The sequence below is a fragment of the Cydia splendana genome, chromosome 24, assembly GCF_910591565.1.
Source record: "Cydia splendana chromosome 24, ilCydSple1.2, whole genome shotgun sequence".
NCBI classification, from domain to species: Eukaryota; Metazoa; Arthropoda; class Insecta; order Lepidoptera; family Tortricidae; genus Cydia; species Cydia splendana.
In genome coordinates this window covers 9,837,788-9,860,804 of record NC_085983.1, presented here as the reverse complement: position 1 = coordinate 9,860,804, position 23,017 = coordinate 9,837,788, and the positions used below count along the sequence as shown (strand labels likewise).

The 23,017-nt window shown below is 39.0% G+C and overlaps 2 protein-coding genes and 1 long non-coding RNA gene across 3 annotated transcripts; all 3 read left to right on the top strand.

Moving 5' to 3' along the window:
- Positions 1-242: 242 nt before the first annotated feature.
- Positions 243-10,574, top strand: LOC134802430 (uncharacterized). Its single transcript, XM_063775091.1, has 8 exons — positions 243-458; positions 1,594-1,770; positions 2,945-3,037; positions 3,382-3,696; positions 4,238-4,405; positions 5,945-6,018; positions 8,561-8,665; positions 10,544-10,574. Exons 1-6 carry the CDS (start codon positions 351-353, stop codon positions 5,996-5,998), a joined length of 915 nt encoding a protein of 304 aa, XP_063631161.1. The 5' UTR covers positions 243-350; the 3' UTR covers positions 5,999-6,018; positions 8,561-8,665; positions 10,544-10,574.
- A 2,233-nt stretch (positions 10,575-12,807) lies between these two features.
- On the top strand, positions 12,808-15,007 carry LOC134802536 (uncharacterized). Its single transcript, XR_010145859.1, has 3 exons — positions 12,808-12,858; positions 13,059-13,140; positions 14,950-15,007. It is a non-coding gene; the product is annotated as an uncharacterized LOC134802536 (long non-coding RNA).
- A 3,435-nt stretch (positions 15,008-18,442) lies between these two features.
- LOC134802421 (zinc finger and SCAN domain-containing protein 31-like) lies at positions 18,443-22,748 on the top strand. The gene is made up of 5 exons (XM_063775082.1): positions 18,443-18,647; positions 18,832-18,939; positions 19,666-20,082; positions 21,342-21,488; positions 22,502-22,748. Exons 1-5 carry the CDS (start codon positions 18,534-18,536, stop codon positions 22,706-22,708), a joined length of 993 nt encoding a protein of 330 aa, XP_063631152.1. The 5' UTR covers positions 18,443-18,533; the 3' UTR covers positions 22,709-22,748.
- Positions 22,749-23,017: the final 269 nt, after the last annotated feature.

Sequence of the window (23,017 nt, the reverse complement as noted above, 5' to 3'; positions counted from 1 at the left end):
ACTGAAAGTGCGTTCCGATATTAACTCATGTTAGAATGAAAAAAAAATACATTATAATTTTTTATTTAAAACAATTTATAATGTTAAAACCTGTAGTTGAATATAAATAAAGATTCAGATTCATATAGCCTTTTTTATTAATGGAATGGAAGAAAAGTTTTTTACTAAGTTTATCTTCGACTTACCTGTCAACCTCTCCTAAGTATCTGAACGGTCCATCATTCCGTCAAAACCATGTCAAAACCTCGTTTCGTTTCATTTTCCTTAATTTCCTTGTGTATGGTATTTCTTCTGTTATATTAACATTTAGCCATTTACTCGTGGTATTTGTAGATCTAAAAAAATGCACGATGGTGTTCATCTGCATAATTTGCATGATCAAACAACCGCCTTTGACACCTCTGAGCGCCGAACACAGGCAGTTACTCGAACTTATTGTATCTCCAGTAACAAATACGGTAAGCAATATTTAGAAATCCATCAACAATTTGAACCGCTGCAATTCAATCAACTTCATCCTCGCGTTATCCCGGCATTGTGCCACGGATTGATTTTAAATTCAATTCTATTTTCTAATACCATTGATTCAAATGACTCCTGACGACCGGTCTGTCCTAGTGGTGACCGTGCATGTGAAGCCGATGGTCCTGGGTTCGAATCCTGATCAAGGCATTGATTTGCGTAATCACGAACATAGACACTTCTTTAGCAACAGAGTGGTCAAACCTTGGAACAAACTCCCAGAGGACGTAATATCGCCCCAAAGTGTCAATGAGTTTAAGAATAAACTAGATAGAATGCAAACTCTACTCAACACTGAAAACTTGGTTGATGGCTCTGGATACAGGCATTATCAGTTATTACAACTGCCTGCCTGCTTCACAAATAATAATTAAATTTGTTCCTGAGTTATGGATTTCTAAGTATAGAAGTATGTATTGATCTATGTATATGTAAATAATTGGCTAGTACCAATAGTACAAGCTTTGTTTAGTTTGAGGCTAGGTTGTTCTGTGTGGGAATTTGAACGATTCATGATGTCAACTTTAAAAATATGGGTGTAGCCAACTTATTCAAAAATATGTCCCATAGTTCTTAATTCGCTGACACAAGAGCTATGGGACATATTTTTGAGATGATTTGTGCACCCATATTTTTACAGATGACTGTACCGATAGTACAAACATTGTTTAGTTTTGGGGCTAGGTTCTGTGTAGGTTTTTGAATTATTCATGATTAGTTTCACTAGATTTATCGATCAGGATATGGACCGTGATTACCTAAGATATTTTTTTAATTTATGTCTTCCAGACCATGAACCTAGTATTAAAACTGGATCTGGCATGAGGGTGGGGAGAAGTGACCGAACAGGATAGTTTTATGTATCTTTCAGTAGGAGTAGCAGCAAAAGAGCTATTATTGTTTGTCCTTGTCACAGTCTCACATTTTATTTGTTTCCCACCGTTTTTTTGTATGGATTATGGTGGGCAACAAATGAATTCGACCAATCACAGTGTCGCATTTGTGTATGTTTTGTCCCTCACGGAGGCACGCGTATACCACTTCTATACGATCCTACCTTTTATGTTCCAGACAGAGCTAAAAGGCTACCAATGGCTGCAGTGCAGCGATTGCGAGTTGTTGATGCGGGCAGTTCACAATCTTCAGCAAAGGGCGTTCAACGGTGTGAAGGCTTTTAAATATTTGCTGAGTAAACACAACAAACTAGCGACTACACAAAGTTATGCACACACTACATTTGCAACACCGGTAAGAATATCCAGGATATTAATTACATCATGAATCCGGGTAAGGGCATTTTCACCACACCAGCTCGGAAAGGCTTACTTTGCACTTCAAAAACTGATAGCAAAGTTGCATTTTATGCACATGTGAGGCAAAGTAATCAAATACAAATTTTGAGTTGTTTTTTATTTTATTTGATACACTAGCAGCGCTTTGTATATCAAAGCACTTGTATTTTATTTTGCACTTTTTAAAGTTCTAGAATATGTTTCCAGTCTATTTTTGAAAGTGTTGACCGACGGTGCACTAACAACAGTTTCTGGTAGAGAGTTCCACGCATTTACCACACAATTCGGCAAGAAATGTTTTCTAGCGTTACTAGCACATGGAGGTTTTCTTATGTTTTTTGTTAGAATTGACTTTTAAATGATGATTTCGGATGATAATTATTTAATAACGTTCATTTGGATTTGATTTGGTTTGATTTTGTTTGATATTTTACATTTAATATTGGTTTCGGGTTGGTGTAGTGAAAAATTTTGTGTTTTTACAAGGGGGCAAATTTTGTTTAACCCTCGTGCTTTGAAACCCTCGCAACGCTCAAGATTCCATTTCTCGAACCACTCGCTACGCTCGTGGTTCAATTTTGGAATCTTTCGCTTGCTTAGGTATCAATATTAGCATGAGCGGTTAAACAACAACTTTGCCCCCTTGTAAAACAAATAACTATTATTTGTGTGATGAACACAACTACTTGTTCCTGAGTCATGGGTTTTTTCTATGTATATTAGTATGATATCTATGTCTTCTTCCTTGTCGTAACGTCATGGCTAAGGGACGTGATTGACCTATATGTCGGCGGCCGATCGTAATAAGATCAGGCATATCGTGAAATTCCTAGGCATATCGTGAAACGTGAAAATCTATGACTCCTTCCCTGAGTCGACAGAGCCCTTCGGGCATCTGAAGCAACCTAACGAACCTATCCTACCTATCTATTGAGTTAATGTGACTATCGTCAAAACATTACACAGGAACATTACGATCTGCCTGATCTTACGACATATACATGTATGTATATCATCGCCTAGCAGTAGCACCCATAGTACAAGCTTTGCTTAGTTTGCGGCTAAGTTGATCTTTGTCAGATTGTACCCCAAATATTATTGGTATAATAAAATGAGCAACTTTGTTTTAGGTTCTAGAAGCAAAACCGGAGCCAGTCACAATCAAAATTGAACCAGGAATTGACCCCACAACCAATCTGGAGGGCTCTTTGGCACCTGAAGAGGTGAGTTGATTTTTCACACTTTTCTTAGACCATTTTTAACCCCTGACGCAAAAAGAGGGGTTTTATATGTTTGACGCCAATGTCTGTCTGTGGCATCGTAGCTCTCCAACGGATGGACCGATTTCGATGCCGGTTTTTTTGTACGGTTGCGGTTGTTCTTAGCTATGTTTTTGATGTCACGGTCACTGAGAAGGCATCTTGAAGTATGGAAAACAAGAAAATTGCGATTTTATCGGTGAAATATTGCATTTATATATGTATGTAGTTTCAATACAAGATTGTTTTTGATAAAATGTTATAAAAATCAACAATATGAACCTGATCAATTCATCCCTTTTTTTCAGAGAAACTTTCTGCACAAAGAAGTAAATATCAAAATTGAGACAGATGACTCCCAAAGAGATTCTACCATGAGTTGTGATGCTGACAGCCATCAGGATCCGGATACAACCCGCCTGGGCATGAAAGAGTCTACCGATCCATTAAGAGAATCTACATCACTGTCACAAAATATATTAAGACCGATTAAAGTTATTTCTGTACCTGTATCGCAAAATGTAATAAAGAAAGTACCGGTTATTCCACAAAATGTAATAAAGAAACTACCGGTTATTTCACAAAATGCTTCAAATAGTCAAGTTAGAGTGTTTTCGAAAAAGGTAAGTTGTAGCCTGTAACCCTAACGGTCTGGCCACGACATTGCGCGACTGGCTTCCGCTAAGGCAAAAACAATAGGAAGGAAAGGTCCAATCGCTGTCTCGCTAAAACCTATGGTTGTCGCCTTAGCCGAAGCCAGTCGCGCAATGTCGCGGTCAGGCCGTCAGACTGCCAAATACGCGTTCCTGTTATTCCACAAAAAAATCATCGTAAAAGCCATGGTATAATAATATACTCCGCCTGGTACTCTCTTCCCGTCTTTTCGTGGTCACGTGACTGACACAAGCCTACGTCATCATGCGACAGCGCTATATGATAATATGCGATAGCGCTATATAAAGTGGTAATCTTATTGTGACGTAGGCTTGTGTCACTCTGGGAAGAGTAGACCATGTTTTATTAGACTATGCGTAAAAGCTATAATGTTTCATACTTAATATACTCCAGGAAGCGAGTACTATCATCTGTTAAAATATCAGCAACTAATAAAGTAACACCTTATACATTTTTCTTTGAAACAACATTTTATACTTATATTTTCAGCCGGAACCAAAACCACAAATAAAAAAAGTTGTAATAATAGTACCACCAAAGAATGTAGGGTCAGCAAAAGTTCCACCGTCAGCAAAAGTGGCCACAATAACGCGTCCGATATCAAAGGGAATGATAGCGGAAAATGCAGCTAAAGTGCCGAAACGAGATAGTTTTGAGGTAAACACGCATGCTAGCATCAAAGATATACCTATACAGGGTGGCTTAAAAATAACTGCATTCCCGTTGCCAGGGAGATCTTGGGATTATACTGAGTAATTTTCACTATAGGACTAACACCGAAATCGCGAAAAAAGAAATTTGGCTGTGTCATACATTTTGGCTGGTAAATTTTATTTTCGCAATTTCGGTGTTCAGTATAATCCCAAAACGGGAATGCAGTTATTTTTAGCCACCCTGTATAACTCCGTACCGTATAAGATAAATAAAGTCTGAGAAAAAAACGTGCCTCCGAAAATCAAGAAAAAAATATGCTCGAAAAGATGGCGCCATACCTTTGGCCTATAGATTTAGATTTAGATTTATTTATTTCATAATATGAAATTACAATATAAATTATTTTACACTAATCTATACGAATTTATATTATGATCGTCAAGTAGGAAAATAAGAATTGATTATAATTATACAAATGTCAAGCAATAAGTACACAATTTAAAAACCATTATAACTATTATAAGCAATCAATTAATTAACTAAATTTTTTAACAATGTCAAACAATATAAAATGTAAAAACAATGTCAATACAGTAAGCATGGATATGTCATAATGATCGTCAAATTAAAATAAAAATGAAATATAGGTCAAAGAAAAATTAATTACATTCAGTTTATTGTGTTACATGTCATTTCCATATATTCATTTACAGAATATAATGGATTATCCAATAAATATACTCGTGTAGATGGCGACACCGTTTGATATTTTACAATTTTAACACATATCAGTGAAAGAACAAAGATCAAAGTCATATGGCGTTCTAAAAGTTTTAATCCTGTGTCGAAAGATGGCAGTAAATTTACTGTGACTACAAAATTTAGTTTGACAATACGCCTCTATACTAAATTCTCGTTGCTAGCATGTTAAGGGCTAGCAACAGGCTAGCTATTTCAGATAAAAAGGTCCTTATTGCACTTAAAACATAAGGACCCTTCTGTGGTGGAAAGCCACAAATTGTGTGCGTATCGTCAGTGGGGAGACACTCCTTTCGGGCATTCTCGGCTCCGTTCGGCTCAGCATTGCTCGGAGCAATTTTTGGTAGAACTTGACGTCCCTTTGCGTGCACGACCACAGATAATGACTTGAATTTTGACAACCCTAAATCGCCGTAAGGGATAGTGCCATACATTATAGACTGTATCTTTAGGTATTTAAAAAAGAGTAAACAAAATCTGCCCTCAAATGGCTCCTTAAGCCAGTTGAGGGTAGATGAAAACATTACGCTATCGAATAATGTAGGATAAAGTCAGGTCGTTCAGTGACTGATCCAGGCGGTTTTGTATATGGTTGGTTAATCAATAAATGTTATATTATAACTACCCGAAAATTAACTGATTATTTGTTTACTTTTATTTAAATACCTAAAGATACAGAGTTGAGGGACAGCATTGGTTCGTCCCCGAATCGCAGTCAAACTTCGGTTTTGTAGGAAGTGTCCTTTCTGTACGGTAGTACTATTATTTATTCTGTGGTTTCAGGCAGGGGCGGGTGGATTTGAATTATTCCCTGGGTTTGCGCGCGCTCTTGATTAGTACAAGTTGGAGAGAGAACGGTGAGTTGTTTTATTTTAGAATAGAATAGAATAGAATTGATTTATTCGTAAGCACAAACAATCGGTACAATTTAATACATTATACAGGGTGGAAAGGCACGACGATCCTTCCCGGAAGTATTAGGTCGTTTAAGTGATACAGAGACTATTGGTAATGGTAAGAATCGTTAAATGAGTAAAAAATAAAAATTGCAAAAATACTTCTTTTTAACTGTGGTGATAACCCTATAGCATGTGCACATGACGGCTAGATTAAGGATCTCCGTCGGGAAAGCTCGGGACTTTACACTTTTTTCCGATCGTTGACAGTATCGCAATGATGTATGAATGACGCATAAATGTCAAATAAATCAAATGCATGCAAAAATATTACAAACAATTTTATTACTTTCTTAGATAATTACTTTTTTCCAATATTTAATACTATCTTCTTTTCACATACGGTGTTCAAATGTACCTCCGTGTATTACAACGCCGCCGCAGCCCGTACCCGAGTATGTCGATGCACATGCGATATAGTGTATGCTCTTCGTCATTTATCCTCCGCAGAAAGCACCAATTAGCCTTTGTCTCATTTCGTCCGCAGTTTCACATTCCGTTTGGTTTGGTACACCATATCTTTTACACAGCCCCACAAATTTAAATAGCCACGAGCATCTAACATTTTTATTTGAAGAATATGACATTCAATAAGTATAGTTCAATGAAAATTTAATTTCAAACATCAGACGTCTTGTCTATTTCCTACCACGCAAGAAGGTTTGTTAGTTTGGTATTGAAGAAGTATTTATTCTTGGTTTATTCTTAGTATTTAATTTTTGCAAGTTCATTTGGTGCAACTAACACAACCTACTTGTTATTTTTAATTATTTTAGATAGTTTCCAATTATTCGAAAATAATTTTGTGAAACGTGTTAAGAAACTAAAACCTTTTTATCAGTCAAGGAAACCAGAGATATTTATAAGACGATTGCGTACTTTTGAGTGGTTGTCAATGTCACCATTTGAACTGTCGTTGTAAACAATGTTGTGGTTAGTATTATTAATATTAAGGAATAACATAACTATTTCATTCAAGTATTGAACAAGTGGAACCACTAAGAAAGCGAAAATCCTGCAATGATTCTTACCGTGCTGTAAGCAGACCTAAAAATGGTTAGATGGCAACAAATTAGCATAATTTCCTGTCGAATACTGATTGTTTACAAGTAAGTTCATTGACCCTGTCACCTGTTAGGGTTAGAACAAAGTAGTTTTTTGCGTGGATGTTTAAAAGGTCATAATTTAGAAACGGTTGCCCATATTAACATAGTTTCTATGGAGAAAATATAGAGCTTAGGCTAAACTATCTCCCATTTCCGGAAAGGATCGTCGTGCCTTTCCACCCTGTATAAAAGAAAACACAAAATAAGATTAAAGTGCCACGAAATGGCCCCATCTCAGCATGTTGCTGGTGGCTTCCAGCGCTTTACAAGATTTTATTTAACTTGCTATTGTATGTTTGTATTGGCCAAATTTTGCAAGCTGCCACTTTACAAAAAAAAAGCCCTTTTTCGTGAAATTAGAATAGAATATAGAATAGAAAGTCATTTATTCGATAAAGCACACATACACAGGACAAAAATATGAAAAACAAAGTAAAAGAAAAGGATAACAATAATAATTATGTAATTTTGGACACGGCGCGTATAGTACGTCGGTTCCTCACTCTGCGGCCCTGACCACCGGCAGCTTGGGCCAAGCCCCGCTGCTGGCGGCACCCTAGGTTAGGTTTTTGTATAATGTGTTTATATGTATTTTTTATTGTTTTTTATATGCTTTTGTATATTACTTTTATATTCATTTTATAAACAACCTAACTTATGATCAAAAATAAGTAAAGAATAATAATAATTATGCAAAGACAGCTGAGAAATTATATACACACAGACAGAAAAATTAATTACACTAGAGTCCAGCAATGTGTGCAGTAAGGAAAAGGCTTTGACTCCGCATATTGTCGCAATTTGCAAACGAGGCAAAATTGCAACGCAAAATTAACTATTTCACATCACCTATTCGAAAAAGGGTTTTTTCTTGCCCGCCAGGAGGGATCAAAATGGCACTTTTCTGTTCTAGGTTAGGTTATATTTTTTAGGTTAAATAATATTTTGAAACATAATAATTTCCTCAAAGGTGATGTGAAAAGTAGTATGTGTCACATGGTAGCAGAACTATTTCCACCTTGGGCGTTAACACTTGAATCCCTCACTACGCTTAGGATTCTTTTTTAAATGCCTCGCTACGCTCGAGATTCTATAGTATAGTATAGTGTAGAATCCTTCGCTTAGTTCAGTATTCAATATACTCCATCGCCGTAAATTATGTAATTTTACAAATTTTATATTAAAGGAAAAAATGCCAAAAAAGTCCTGCCGGAAGCGTAATTTTTCAATATTTTCCTTTAATATAAAGTTTGGAATATCGCTCGCAGACGTATCTGCATGTTTAAAAAAAAGTTATGTCATTTTACTCTCTTGTGACACAATCTATTAATTTTCAGGGCTAAAAAGAAGAAGTATAAGAGGAAGGCGGGACCGCGCGTGTCCTGCCCACACTGCCACAAGTCCTTGAAGGATAAACACGGCCTTAAATTACATATATCTATGTAAGCATTTACAGTAATATAATGGAGTTCAATACAAATAGAATATAATGTGTTTAATACATCTCCTCTGCCGCGTTATCCCGGCATTTCGCCACGGCTCATGGGAGCCTGGGGTCCGCTTGACAACTAATCCCATGAATTAACGTAGGCACTAGTTTTTACCAAAGCGACTGCCATCTGACCTTCCAACCCAGAGGGGAAACTAGGCTTTATAGAGATTAGTCCGGTTTCATCACGATGTTTTCCAAAAGCGACTGGTAAATATCGAATGATATTTCGTACATAAGTTCCGAAAAACTCATTGGTACGAGCCGGGGTTTGAACCTGCGACCTCCGGATTGCAAGTCGCACGCTCTTACCGCTAGGCCACCAGCGCTTCTAATATATCTATGTAAGCATTACAATAATACAATGGAGTTCAATACGAATAGCAAATAATGTGTTTACAATAGTGAATAGAATCAGGCGTTACTTTGCGGAAATCCATATTAATTAAAACGAAAATATTACTTTGCTAATCCGCGAAAACGGCGCGAATCCGGTCTGACGGCCGTTGCCGGGCGTCAGACCGTCAACAACTCCTGAGGATGCCTCGTAGAGAGGCGAAACACGTGTCGAGGATTATTCTTTTGGTGGTGGTTTGTTATATTTATTTGCGTATTTATTTTTGCGGTGGGAGTGAGGGAATATTAATTGCATGTAAAAATACGCAAGTAAGTATAACGGGTTAGCACTGATTGACTAGCACGTTATCTTTTCGCGGATTAGCAAACTGTTTACAATGTTTACATACGACAAACAAACTTAATGTTTAAACAAACTTGACAGATTTTGTTAGAGTTTGATGTATAGTCTGTAGATTTGTAACTGGCCCCGAGCCGCTAATCCTTTGTCTATTGTTAAGTAAAACCGCACGTGCCTCTACCTGTAAAAAAAGGGTCGTGTAATTCTCTATGGTTACTGAGTGCTGGCGAGTCGAACCAGTCTAAAATGTGTCATCGAGATGCATAACGAAGGCGCGTTATCGGAGAGCGCACCTACACTGTTTTTTTGAGCGTTGGACTAGCCCGCGCTCAGGTGCCAAATAGAATAATTAAGACCCTTTTTTGCAGGTAAGTAGCAAGTGTGGTTTTTCTTAACAATAGACAAAGAATTAGCAGTTCGGGGCCTGTTACGAATCTACGGACTATATAACGAACGTTTTCACATTGTCCTATCTGATATCGGATGTCGGAAGGAAGTATGAAGTAAAATGTGAAATATAAGTGTTTCCAGGGAGGCAGGGGTTTTGGGACTGAGCAACTTTTAGTATGGGACCAACCCCGCAATCGCGTAAAAATAATTTACCCTTCCACAGAATTTGTAATTTATTTGCTAGAATCATGGTTAACACAGATGTTACATAGAAATATAAGTCCAGCACAATTCTGCCGACTTATGGCGTGCAAATTTTACTATACATACTTAATTACTAGAAAGAAAAGGGACCAGCCAAAATTTATGAAACAGACAAATTGTTTTTCGCGATTTCAGGGTTGGTCCCATAGTAAAAGTTGCCCAGTATAATCCCAAAACCTCCCTGGCAACGGGAATGCACTTATTTTTTAGCCACCCATTGAAAAGAGTACATAATTTTTATAAGCCCATGGTCCTGGGTTCGAATCCCGGTAAGGGCATTTATTTGTGTGGTGAACACAAATTTTTGTTCCTGAGTCATGGGTGTTTTCTATGTATATAAGTATATACTTATCTATGTATATAAGTATGTATATCGTCGCCTAGCAACCCATATTAAAAGCTTTGCTTAGTTTGGGCCTAGGTTGATCTGTGTGAGATGCCCCCTGATGTCCCCTGATATTGAAAAGGGTTTCATTTCAGGATCCACGGTGAAGCCAAGCCTGTCGCATGCAATATTTGCGGGAAAGTTTGTCGCAACGATGTCGTCCTCAAGTGGCACCACAAGAACAAACATAGTAAGGTACTTACATATTGTTTATTATTTATTATAAAGGTAAAACATTTTTTTTAAGAGGTACATTATACTGCCCTGGTAAGCCAAATAGAGCTATCTCAAAAGAAAATTCATTGCTAACTTATACTTTAGTTTATATAACTGAGAATTCCATTTTCAAAATCATTCGTTTTTGAGATAGCACTATTCGGCTTAGGAGGGCAGTATAATGAATGGTTACTTTATTGGGACATAAAATTCATAAAAATACCAACTAAACTTGTTTATTATAACGGAAAATCAAATTATTGAGGGCGCCACTTCCTACGTCACGTCCTAACTGTCACATTTTTGACGTAAAATGCTTAAACATGGCAACAATATAGTATGAAATCTTTTTAATTCCTATTTATTTAATTTCTACTATTTTATGTCGCACTATAGGTAATATACTTGATGTGGCAACACTGAATCAGCCTATTGTTATTTGTTATTAGAGTAACACCGGATATATTCGGTTACTATCCGGTATCCGGCCTATCTGGCCGTTATTTTAACATCCGGCCGGATACCGGATAGTGACCTACTGGCTACTGACCGAACATCCGGTATCCGGCCAAACAACTATCCGTCGCATATCTAATTGTTATAGGAAATAAATACTGTGGATGACTTGAACCCGGATTTATATTGCAAGCAGTGCGAAGTACAGTTCTCCTCACACAGCACTCTCAAGCAGCACCTATTGGGTCTCAAGCACACACCGCGGGAGCAATACACGTGAGCCACTGTACCCTACTCCCCTCACGCAGCGCTCTCAAGCAGCACCTATTGGGTCTCAAGCACACACCGCGGGAGCAATACATGTGAGCCACTGTACCCTACTCCCCTCACGTAGCGCTCTCAAGCAGCACCTATTGGGTCTCAAGCACACACCGCGGGAGCAATACACGTGAGCCACTGTACCCTACTCCCCTCACGCAGCGCTCTGAAGTAGCACCTATTGGGTCTCAAGCACACACCGCGGGAGCAATACACGTGGGCCACTGTACCCTACTCCCCTCACGCAGCGCTCTCAAGCAGCACTTATTGGGTCTCAAGCACACACCGCGGGAGCAATACACGTGAGCCACTGTACCCTACTCCCCTCACGCAGCGCTCTGAAGTAGCACCTATTGGGTCTCAAGCACACACCGCGGGAGCAATACACGTGAGCCACTGTACCCTACTCCCCTCACGCAGCGCTCTGAAGTAGCACCTATTGGGTCTCAAGCACACACCGCGGGAGCAATACACGTGAGCCACTGTACCCTACTCCCCTCACGCAGCGCTCTCAAGCAGCACCTATTGGGTCTCAAGCACACACCGCGGGAGCAATACACGTGAGCCACTGTACCCTACTCCCCTCACACAGCGCTCTCAAGCAGCACCTATTGGGTCTCAAGCACACACCGCGGGAGCAATACACGTGAGCCACTGTACCCTACTCCCCTCACGCAGCGCTCTGAAGTAGCACCTATTGGGTCTCAAGCACACACCGCGGGAGCAATACACGTGAGCCACTGTACCCTACTCCCCTCACGCAGCGCTCTGAAGTAGCACCTATTGGGTCTCAAGCACACACCGCGGGAGCAATACACGTGAGCCACTGTACCCTACTTCCCTCACGCAGCGCTCTCAAGCAGCACCTATTGGGTCTCAAGCACACACCGCGGGAGCAATACACGTGAGCCACTGTACCCTACTCCCCTCACGCAGCGCTCTGAAGTAGCACCTATTGGGTCTCAAGCACACACCGCGGGAGCAATACACGTGAGCCACTGTACCCTACTTCCCTCACGCAGCGCTCTCAAGCAGCACCTATTGGGTCTCAAGCACACACCGCGGGAGCAATACACGTGAGCCACTGTACCCTACTCCCCTCACGCAGCGCTCTGAAGTAGCACCTATTGGGTCTCAAGCACACACCGCGGGAGCAATACACGTGAGCCACTGTACCCTACTTCCCTCACGCAGCGCTCTCAAGCAGCACCTATTGGGTCTCAAGCACACACCGCGGGAGCAATACACGTGAGCCACTGTACCCTACTCCCCTCACGCAGCGCTCTGAAGTAGCACCTATTGGGTCTCAAGCACACACCGCGGGAGCAATACACGTGAGCCACTGTACCCTACTCCCCTCACGCAGCGCTCTCAAGCAGCACCTATTGGGTCTCAAGCACACACCGCGGGAGCAATACACGTGAGCCACTGTACCCCACCCTGTCAAGTGACAGTAGATGCAGCACCGACCGGAAAGTCAAACGTCATAAGACTTTCCGGTCGGTGCTAGGTACATCTATTGTCACTTGACAATACCTCTGAAACGGATATATTCTCTCTAGCTCAGTTAATAATGAACCTTAACTGCCATGAAAGTAAGTTCAATTTCGATTGTTGCAGGTTCGTGTGTGACACGTGCAATAGAAGGTTCCCGAGCGAGAGGCGGCGGCAGTTGCACATCGACGTCGTGCATCTCAACAAGGTACCACAGTGTAAAAAGTAACACTGGACCGACGCCTTTGATGTTTGGGGGTTGTGCAGAAATCACGCGAGGTATTTTCGGCTACTAGGCCTCCGGCCTCCTAGCCTAGTCGGTAGTGACTCTGCCCACGAAGCAGGAGGTCCCGGGTTCGAATCCTGGTAAGGGCATTAATTTGTGTGTTTTATCACAAATATTTGTTCCTGAGTTATTTATATATTATATTTATTTATTTATTATTAATTTACTTATTTATTATTTATTTACTTTTTGACCCCCATGTCCCCCTTGGTGATATTTGGGGAGGTTTTTGGCTACCCCCCTCCCCCACATTGACATAACCTCACGTGTATTTTTTTGAAATTTTCTATCCGACCGGTCAAAGCCACGCGCTCCAAAATTTCGTAAAATAGACTCGCTATTTTGAAGTGCGGAGTGAAGATTTATGTTTAACGAAACCGAGAAAAAGTATCTACTCATGTGGTAGGTATCATAGTCTAATAAAACATGGTCTTCCATTCCCAGAGTGACACGGGGCTACGTCACAACAACATGGCCGCTATATATAGCGCTATCGCATATTATCATATAGCGCTGTCGCATGATGACGTAAGCCCGTGTCAGTTAGGTGACCTAGAAAAGACGGGAATGGAGTACCAGGCGGAGTATATTATTATACCATGGTAGGTATTTTTTCTTAGTTTAGTTCACTGTAGAACCAACCAACCAACTGCGCAGCGACGTTATATTCCATAGCGCTGACTAGACTACGACGCTCGAGAGACGCTAGTGTGGGGTGGGTCTTAATATGTAATACTGTGAATTTAATAGGGAATATTAGGCAAAGCTCTGCGTAGGTGGCACCTTTGTGGCACATACAGTAAACAAACCACATTGACACATCACACGTCACGTCAATCACATGGCTTACCGCGAAACAAGAAAATCGAAATTTCGTTATCTAATCTCTCTATCACTCTTGCATATTCGAGCGATAAGGAGGCAGATAACTAAATTTCGATTTTCGCGTTTACCGGTAGGCCCTTGTTAACAAAACACCTTGATGCATCAATGTCATATTTTATTGTCTGTGAAAACTTGTCAAAAAAACAGTTTAAGCCACAGTATGTATAAGTTAGTCTATGAATTTACTGAGTCGGTAGTGCTGCACTCTGACGGCAGAACATTGCAGTAATATCCCCTATTATCATAACGTTTGACCCTCTTTTTGCATTTTTTCCTAACTAGAATCATTATCATTAGTCAAGCTTCGCGGAGGCATGAACTTACTTCGGCAATTTTTTGCGTTTTAAGTGCCACCCCACACTAGCGTCTTTTGAGCGGCAGCGTCTACTCAGCGCTATGAAAAATGGCGTCTCTGCGTTGACGACGTTGCGTCGAGCAGCAGCCATAGAGTCATAGAGGTACAATAATATAGAGATGAAACGGGGGAGGGGCCAAATGACTGAACGAGATGCACTTATGGAACTTTCAGTAGGAGTAGCAGAGAAAGCGGTATTATTGCTTGTCCTTGTCACAGTCTCACGTTTTGTTTGTTCCCCACCATAAATTTAGTATGGTTTATGGTGGGCAACAAATAACCCGACCGAATTCCGTTGATTGTTTTTGGTATATTGTCAGGAATGTTAAAACGTGTTTTTAATATTGTAGCATTGCGTATGTTTTGTCCCTAACGGAGGCACGCGTATACCACTTCTATAGGATGCTACCTTCTATGCATAGAGTTGACTACACGCCGACGCTCGAGAGACGCTAGTGTGAGGTGGCCCTAAAGGGTTGCTATTGTTACAGAAACAGCACAAATGTACGACGTGCGGCAAGCAGTACGCGAAGGCGTCACAGCTGCGGCGTCACGTCGCAGTCACGCACGAACATGCCCCCAAACGCCGTCCGCACGTCTGTCACCTCTGCGGGAAGTCATTCACGGTAAGTATCTCTTCTCTTCTCTTCTCTTCTTTATATTTAAGAGCTGTGCTCTTGTCGGTGGAGCTATCTCCAACTCGTCCGGTCCTCTGCCAACTCCTTAACCTTCTGGTATGACACGACCTGAACCTTTTCTTTTATTTGGTTGAAATAATTGATTCTCGGTCTTCCTCTTCCTCTCTTTCCCTCTATTTTTCCTTCTATGATGTTCTTTAGGAACATGTCGTGTCGTAGCAGATGTCCAATTAGTTCTCCTCTTCTATTTTCTATTGTCTTTATTGTTTTTATTTAAGTATCTCTTATTTATGATAAAATATAGCCAGTGTTTAGATACCTATTTTAGAGGATATGTGGTTTTTTGTCCCATTACCGGTTCCACGTCCATTATAGGGTATACTACTATAGTTCGTTTTTTTAGCATTAGAAAAAGACTACGCGATCTTGACTTGAATAACGCTTTTTTAAAATCAGTAACTATTACTTATGAGAGCAAAAGTAAATAATCGTATACAATTCATTTTTCACTTTTTCAATAAAAAGACACGTCGAGATTGTTTACCTTTTTTCTAATGCTAAAAAAACGAACTATAGCGTCTCCCGAGCTTCGGAGTCAATTCGATGGCTGCTGCTATGTATAAAAATAATGGCTACAAATATAATGACCACCAAAAAATACTTTGGTACCCTAAATAAAAAAATCATGCTTACCAAAAAAAATTACTGAACACCAAAAAAATAAGGCCTAAAAATACAAAAGTACCACCACTTTAATTACGACTGCACTTCAAATTGTATTCAAATACCAAATATATTGAATGATCACCAAAAATCATTAATGATCACCAAATCTTGAAGACCAAATTAATGCGATATTTTCACCTAAATAAACCACTATGATTACCAAAAAATTTATACATATTACCAAATAAAGTAAACTGATGCCAAAATTACTAGCCCCTCCCGCTCAACCCCCCGTAGCCCGCACCGCATACCTACCTAACCTAATCTACTTTTCTAGTAGCATTTCGTTATGCTACTAGAAAAGTAAGTTAAACTGCTATCAGTTAAGTGGGTTAGGTTAGGTTAGCACCGCGACCCTTACAGAAACGAAATGGTACTAGAAAAGTAGGTTAGGTTAAGTTTCAACTGCTACCCATACAGATACGAAACGCTACTAGAAAAGTGGGTTAGGTTAGGTTTGAACTGCGACCCTTACAGAAAATAAATGCTACTATGTAGAAAAGTGGGTTAGGTTAGGTTTGAACTGCGACCCATACAGAAACGAAATGCTACTAGAAAAGTGGGTTAGGTTAGGTTTGAACTGCGACCCTTGCAGAAAAGAAATGCTACTAGAAAAGTGGGTTAGGTTAGGTTTGAACTGCGACCCTTACAGAAACAAAATGCTACTAGAAAAGTGGGTTAGGTTAGGTTAGAACTGCGACTGATACAGAAATAAAATTTACTAAATCTGGTGATCAGTTAAATAGCAGCCAAAAATAATGGCCAAGTAGTCATCGTCAGTTGTGTAAAATAAATGGGATATTTCTGCTTTTATTTAAAAAAAGTTATTAATGTAATTTTACTCATTGGATAACGCACTTTCGATATCAATTTGAAGTTTTCTGATATCTGTTATATTTACGGAATTACAGCCTGGCTACACTTAACGATTACAACCTGTATATTCCTTCTGCCATTGTTATCAGGTCACAAAAACTCTGAAAGAGCATTTGCTGGTCCACCAAGGAATCCGGCCGTTCCAGTGCAAGCTCTGCCCCGCTACATTCTCATACTCCGCAGCGCTTTATAACCACAACAGACTCAAACATCTCAAGATGAAGTGGAAAAATATAAAAACGAAAAAGGGAGAGGAAGAAAAAGTGGAAAAAGGAGTGGAGGAGGAAAAACAAGTGGAAGAGGAAAAAGGAGCAGTCTAGATAGATATTGATCAGTTTTTCAATAAAACAGTGTAATGGAGTGTATGATGTATATTTTAATGAATTTAATGACTCAAATGGGTCAAAATTCTTTTAGTTGTCTTGTTTCTGACCACTCTGTCACGCTTGTATTTCTGTCTTTTATCGAATAAATAAAAAAAGTGAGAATGGGCTGGTCATATAGCACGAAAGACCGATTTGTGGAGTAAACAACTACTCGAGTGGCGACCAAGGGGGGAAGAGCGTCCTCAAAGTAAACCCAAGATGCGTTGGGACGACGACATCAAAAGGACTGCAGAGAAGAAGTGGCTCCAGGTTGCACAGGACCATGACGAATGGCGTAAAATGAAGGAGGCCTACACCCGAAGGGTAGAAAAAGGCTAAAGATAGAGAGAGAGAGAGAGAGAGTGCTCTCGCATGTCTTTCTAGCTGTAGATTATATTTTACTTGAGAAAAATTAAAAACTAAATTATACTAAAACAAAAAGCTCCACTCCGTCATATTTTTTGGGGAGAAAAAACAAGACAACAAAAAGGATTTTGATCCAAATACCTAAAGGCCACAACAATTTCGTCATATAAAGCAGTAGTTCCATGATTCCGACTATTGGGTCGTCCTGCATTGGAACGAAATCATAATAAAATACCCGATAGTCGGGTTTTCGGCACAGAATGTGTTAAAATAGATTGGGTTTTGTTTTCTAAAAGCTTCTAAGTTGCTACTTCCTAGTTTTTGGTGCGCCTGGGGTCCACTCGGTAGCCTAATCCCAACTATTGGCACAGGCACTACTTTTTATGAAAGCAAGTGACATCTAAATCTGACCTAACCTTCTATCCAAGGGAGGAAAACAGGTCAAAATGTAAAGTTAGTGTTTTGGCTTGTAGCCTCCCGGTGCGGTGTACGAATCCTCCCCATCTTCCCCTACATTATTACACCGTACAGTACACCTTGGCCTAGTATTATTATGATCTGTGGTCTAGCTATCACGGTTCATGAGATACAGCTTGGTGACAGACAGACTGATAGTGGAGTCTTAGTAATAGGGTCCCATTTTTACCCTTTAGGTACGGAACCCTAGAAAAGAACATAATACGTTGTAAACTTAACATAGGTCATTCTCATGGGTCCTTAGCAATAATTTCGCGCAGTTTATTACTCGCTCATAACTAATGGCTTACAGTCTTGACTTAAATATGTTACACAAATGAATTTTATGTAAAAATTGCTAGTATTATCACTCATTTTGGTAAAATATCTACAAAACCAACTCAAAAACATAGTATTTTGATATTTTCGTCATCACGCCATCTGTCAATGTCAAAAACCATCAAGTCCACAGATAAACCTTCGACTTATATATCGCATCATTACAACGGTTAAAACATTGCCTCAAACTAACGTAACTGCGCTGCCATCTTGGATTCACATTTGACAGCTATAGATTTGCTTGTCAGAGAGCCAACACTGTAGATTCGACTTCATCAAATATTATTGTAATTATTTAAATAGTCAACAATGGCATCAAAAAAGTGTTGTCATGGCTGTCTTTCTGTTGGAAGACGGTTAAATATAATTGAGGATCACGCTAAACTATACAATCGACTGCTGTTGAAGAAATCAAACCATACAGTAAGTTATCATCCACTGCTATAAAAAAAACTACGTAAAAAATCAATAATCGCCACCAAAACGTATTCCTGTAAGATTTATTAATTTGTTCGATCTCTACACACACTGTTGTCGTACCTGTACAAAATAATTTTAGACTGGGATCCGAGATTTGTATTTCATAAGTCATTATATACTTTTTCAGACTAAGAAGTTGATGATGTGTTGGGAATGCCACCAAATCTTGAAAAACATCCAGACGTTCCGTATGAAGATAACTCAAGCCCAGAAACTTTTAAGCAATAAATCTTTGGTAAGTGTACGTTACATGATCACATAATAGACTTAGACCAAGACAAGTCTGCAACGATTTTGATAGCGCACGCAGTGAAAGTGTTATTTAGAGATCATAATTTCATAGATGTTTGATGATTAAAATAACATTTGCACTGCATGTGCTATTAAAATCGTTGCAGACTTATCTTGGTCGAAATCTAGGCCCATTCCATAATATTCCATATATGTTACCCAAGCACAAAAGTTCCCCAAATGGTACCATTTTATGAGCCTATCGAGAGAGAGGGCAGCTTAAACTCTAAATCATAATTAGATTCCAAAAAATGTTGCCACTGCAATAATTTGTTTGTAAAATAGTAAATTCCTTTTTATAAATAAATACGCTAAGATAGTTTATTTATTAGTAATTTTACGCCTACGATTTTAAAAAAGTACTTTTATTTACTTATTTTTACATAAATACAAGACGCGCTAGTAAAAAGTGGCAACATTGTCTTACTTTTTTTGGAATCTAATTATAATTTAGAGTATAAATGATACTTATACTATGTATTTGTGTATGTATATTGATAATAATAAGTAGTATTTAGATAGTGACTTATCTCTCTGTACTGATTTTCTTTTCTGCACCAATTGTAAGTTGACTGGTAGAGAATGCCTTATGGCATTAAGTCCGCCATTTGTACTTTCTTGTATTGTGCAATAAAGGCTAAATAAATAAATACTTTTTACACATTTACAGCCACAGCACTCCCTATCAAACCTAACTGCATCGAAGAAAATTGATGATTATCAAGTAATAATATATGAAGACGAAAAAAATAATATAACTCCGGCAACTGAAATAGAAGTGCCTGCTGTGAAGCAGGAACCTAGCGAAGATTTGTATAACAAAATTGTAATAAAAAATAATGATATTTATGATATAAAATTGGATGCAATCAAAGCGGAAGTTAAAAATGAAATTGATGGCTTTGAAGGCTTTGATGATAATCATGAGATAACAGAATTAGATGAAGTATTAGTTCCTATTGATTTGCTGGACAAAAATACAAAGAAAAAGGTGGATCGTCCAAGGAAGAGACGGGCAGAGTTGAACCAGAAATATAGAACTATTATTTTGGATGATATACCGGATAAGAGGAATTATTATGATATAGTAAGTAGAGAAAAATAAGTCATTTTTAATTAGTTTTATTTTAATGTTAGTTTAGTTTTAATATGTTTAGTTTATAGATACTTTTAATGTTTTTTTTTTGTATTAGTTATTAGTGTTGTTTAAAATATTTTCTTATGTACCAAATGGAAATTAAAGATAATGTTCGTGTATGAGAAAAATATACAATATTGGCAATGAAGTTTGACTGCTGATTGATATAAACATTGAATAGATGGATTCCATGCCATCATGCGAAATAGGTGTGCTTCAACCCTAAGCAGGATACGGGACAGCCAGATACAAATTTAGAATTTCCTGACAAAATTCCTGATTTCCGAATATTTTTCCTGACATTCATATTTTTTACGACGACCGGGGGGTCTAGAGCCGTTAGCGATGGCCACCCGATTGAGCCGATAGCCACGTCAACGCGGTACACGACCCTAAAAGTGCAATTGTATTATTACATTACATCTATGTATGTATGCTTGAGTAAAGATTTGTTAATTAATAATTACGAAGCTATTGATAACAACGTTGAGTGGATCTCATTTTTTTTTTACAATGTTTTTAGATTAATTTAAGTAAATAAATAAGTCTAAAAATTCCTGACATTTTCGTGTTCCGCCCCCATTCCTGACAAAAGGCCAAAATTCCTGACATGTCAGGAAAATTCCTGTCATCTGGTAACCCTAGTTACGTAGGAAGTGGCGCCCTCAATAATTTTCTACAACTTCTTGTCGGACTACTTATATAATTTTATTTCAAGTCTTTGTTTTATATGAATGTAACCATGAAATACGAGTTTTTTTAAATAAATTATGTTTATGTAAAGGCAATATTATTCAAGTTTATATTACAAATACCTTTTACCTAAATAGATAGACTTAAGATAGAATAAAGATCGAGTTGAGTCTATTAAGCACTCAAATTCTGTAACTACTTATCTACACCTAAGGTGGCTAGAGAAACATACTTTATTTTGCTCGGGAAACCGTATGAGAAAATTCCTTGTACGTATTTTTAAGTCAATTATGCATTCGGTTTATTTTTAGTATTATCATTTAATTTCGTATTTAATAATCTTAATTATCTCTTACTGTTTTTTTTCACTCCATCATTCATTCATTTCATTCATTCATTCATCATCATTCATTTCATCATCGTTCATTTGTTTGTTGTGTTGTTTTTTTGTCCCTCTTGTCCCACAGTTTCTCTTACCCCACGTAACATTAGTTGTATTTGTTCATGTATTTCAGGTCAAGATAGACCATGAGACCGTGTTGCACTGGCGCGAGAAGAAAAAGAAACGCACAAGTAGCAAGAAATTCCAGTGTCAACTCTGTTACGCCGGATTCTCACAGCAGAAGTTCTACGATCGCCACCTTACCCTGTTACACGCTCAGGTAACGATGGCGTTAATATTAATTTTTAACAAGTTAACACATATCAGTGAAAGAAAGGATCAAAGTTAAATGGTGTTCTAACAGTTTTAATCTTCTCTCGAAATATGGCAGTAAAGTTACTGTGGCTACATAATTTGCCACGACAGTAACTCTGCATATAAATTAACGGTGGGGAATAAACAAAAGTGAGACTGTGACAAGGACAAACAATAATAGCGCTTTCGCTGCTACTCCTACTGAAGGATACATAAGACTCCCGTTCGGTCATTTCCCCCCAACTCCTCATGCCTGATCCAGTTAAATACTAGATTCGACGACCGGTCTGGTCTAGTGGATAGCAAAAAGAATAGATAGTATAGAGGGGTCCTGTCATTGTAAATTTTGTAGTCACTGTAAATTTACTGCCATCTATCGACACACGACTAAAACTCAAAATGAAAACGTATAAAGTTATCAAAAAATGTATATATATGGATAAATAATTTTATAATTTTTATATCATTTTGATCCATGTTCATTCACTGATATCTATGTGTTAAAATTGTTAAATATGAAACGGTGTCGTCACGCCATCTAGCCGAGGATGGGCTAAAGGTGTGTGCGCCACCTATTCGAGAATGACTTTTACTTGAATTCCGAGGCACGTTTTTTCCTTAGGCTTTATTCGTCTTATACGAAGTTACATATGTCTTTGTGGATAGTGACCCTGTCTGCTAAGCCGATGGCCCTGGGTTCGAATCCCAGTAAGGGCATTTATTTGTGTGATGAACACTAATATTTGTTCCTGAGTCATGGTTGTTTTCTATGTATATAAGTATGTATTTAGCTATACAAGTATGTATATCGTCGCCTAGCACCCATAGTACAAGTTTTGCTTAGTTTGGGGCTAGGTTTGATCTGTGTAAGATGTCCCCTAATATTTATTTATTTATTTATTCATGCTGTCAAAGGACCAAACATCCTACCTATTAACATGTCAGGGGACTTTCTTTAATTCTTTCCCTAAATTTCAGAAAAACAAATTCGAATGCGACATATGCGCGTGCCGTTTCAAGTACCGCCGTCTCATGAAGCGTCACATCAACGAGCACTTCGTGCAGTATTCGTGCAAGATGTGCGACCAGCAGTTCCCCGCGAGGAACCAGCTGTACGTGCACTTCGCGCACGGCCCGCACGGCCGGCAGATGGAGTGCAAGAAGTGCGGGGCGAGGTTCGAGTGAGTATCGTGCGTGTACTACTGCAAGATGTGTGGCCAACAGTTCCCCGCGAGGAACCAGCTGTACGTGCACTTCGCGCACGGCCCGCACGGCCGGCAGATGGAGTGCAAGAAGTGCGGGGCGAGGTTCGAGTGAGTATCGTGCGTGTACTACTGCAAGATGTGTGGCCAACAGTTCCCCGCGAGGAACCAGCTGTACGTGCACTTCGCGCACGGCCCGCACGGCCGGCAGATGGAGTGCAAGAAGTGCGGGGCGAGGTTCGAGTGAGTATCGTGCGTGTACTACTGCAAGATGTGTGGCCAACAGTTCCCC

Excerpts from the sequence above, each read along its gene's own strand:
- LOC134802421 (XM_063775082.1), top strand. The coding sequence starts at position 18,534 with ATGGCATCAAAAAAGTGTTGTCATGGCTGTCTTTCTGTTGGAAGACGG. Across the intron at positions 20,083-21,341 it reads AGAGGAATTATTATGATATA|GTCAAGATAGACCATGAGAC; the intron begins GTAAGTAGAGAA and ends CATGTATTTCAG. Across the intron at positions 21,489-22,501 it reads TTACCCTGTTACACGCTCAG|AAAAACAAATTCGAATGCGA; the intron begins GTAACGATGGCG and ends CCTAAATTTCAG.
- LOC134802430 (XM_063775091.1), top strand. The coding sequence starts at position 351 with ATGGTGTTCATCTGCATAATTTGCATGATCAAACAACCGCCTTTGACA. Across the intron at positions 3,697-4,237 it reads TTAGAGTGTTTTCGAAAAAG|CCGGAACCAAAACCACAAAT; the intron begins GTAAGTTGTAGC and ends TTATATTTTCAG. Across the intron at positions 4,406-5,944 it reads CGAAACGAGATAGTTTTGAG|GCAGGGGCGGGTGGATTTGA; the intron begins GTAAACACGCAT and ends CTGTGGTTTCAG.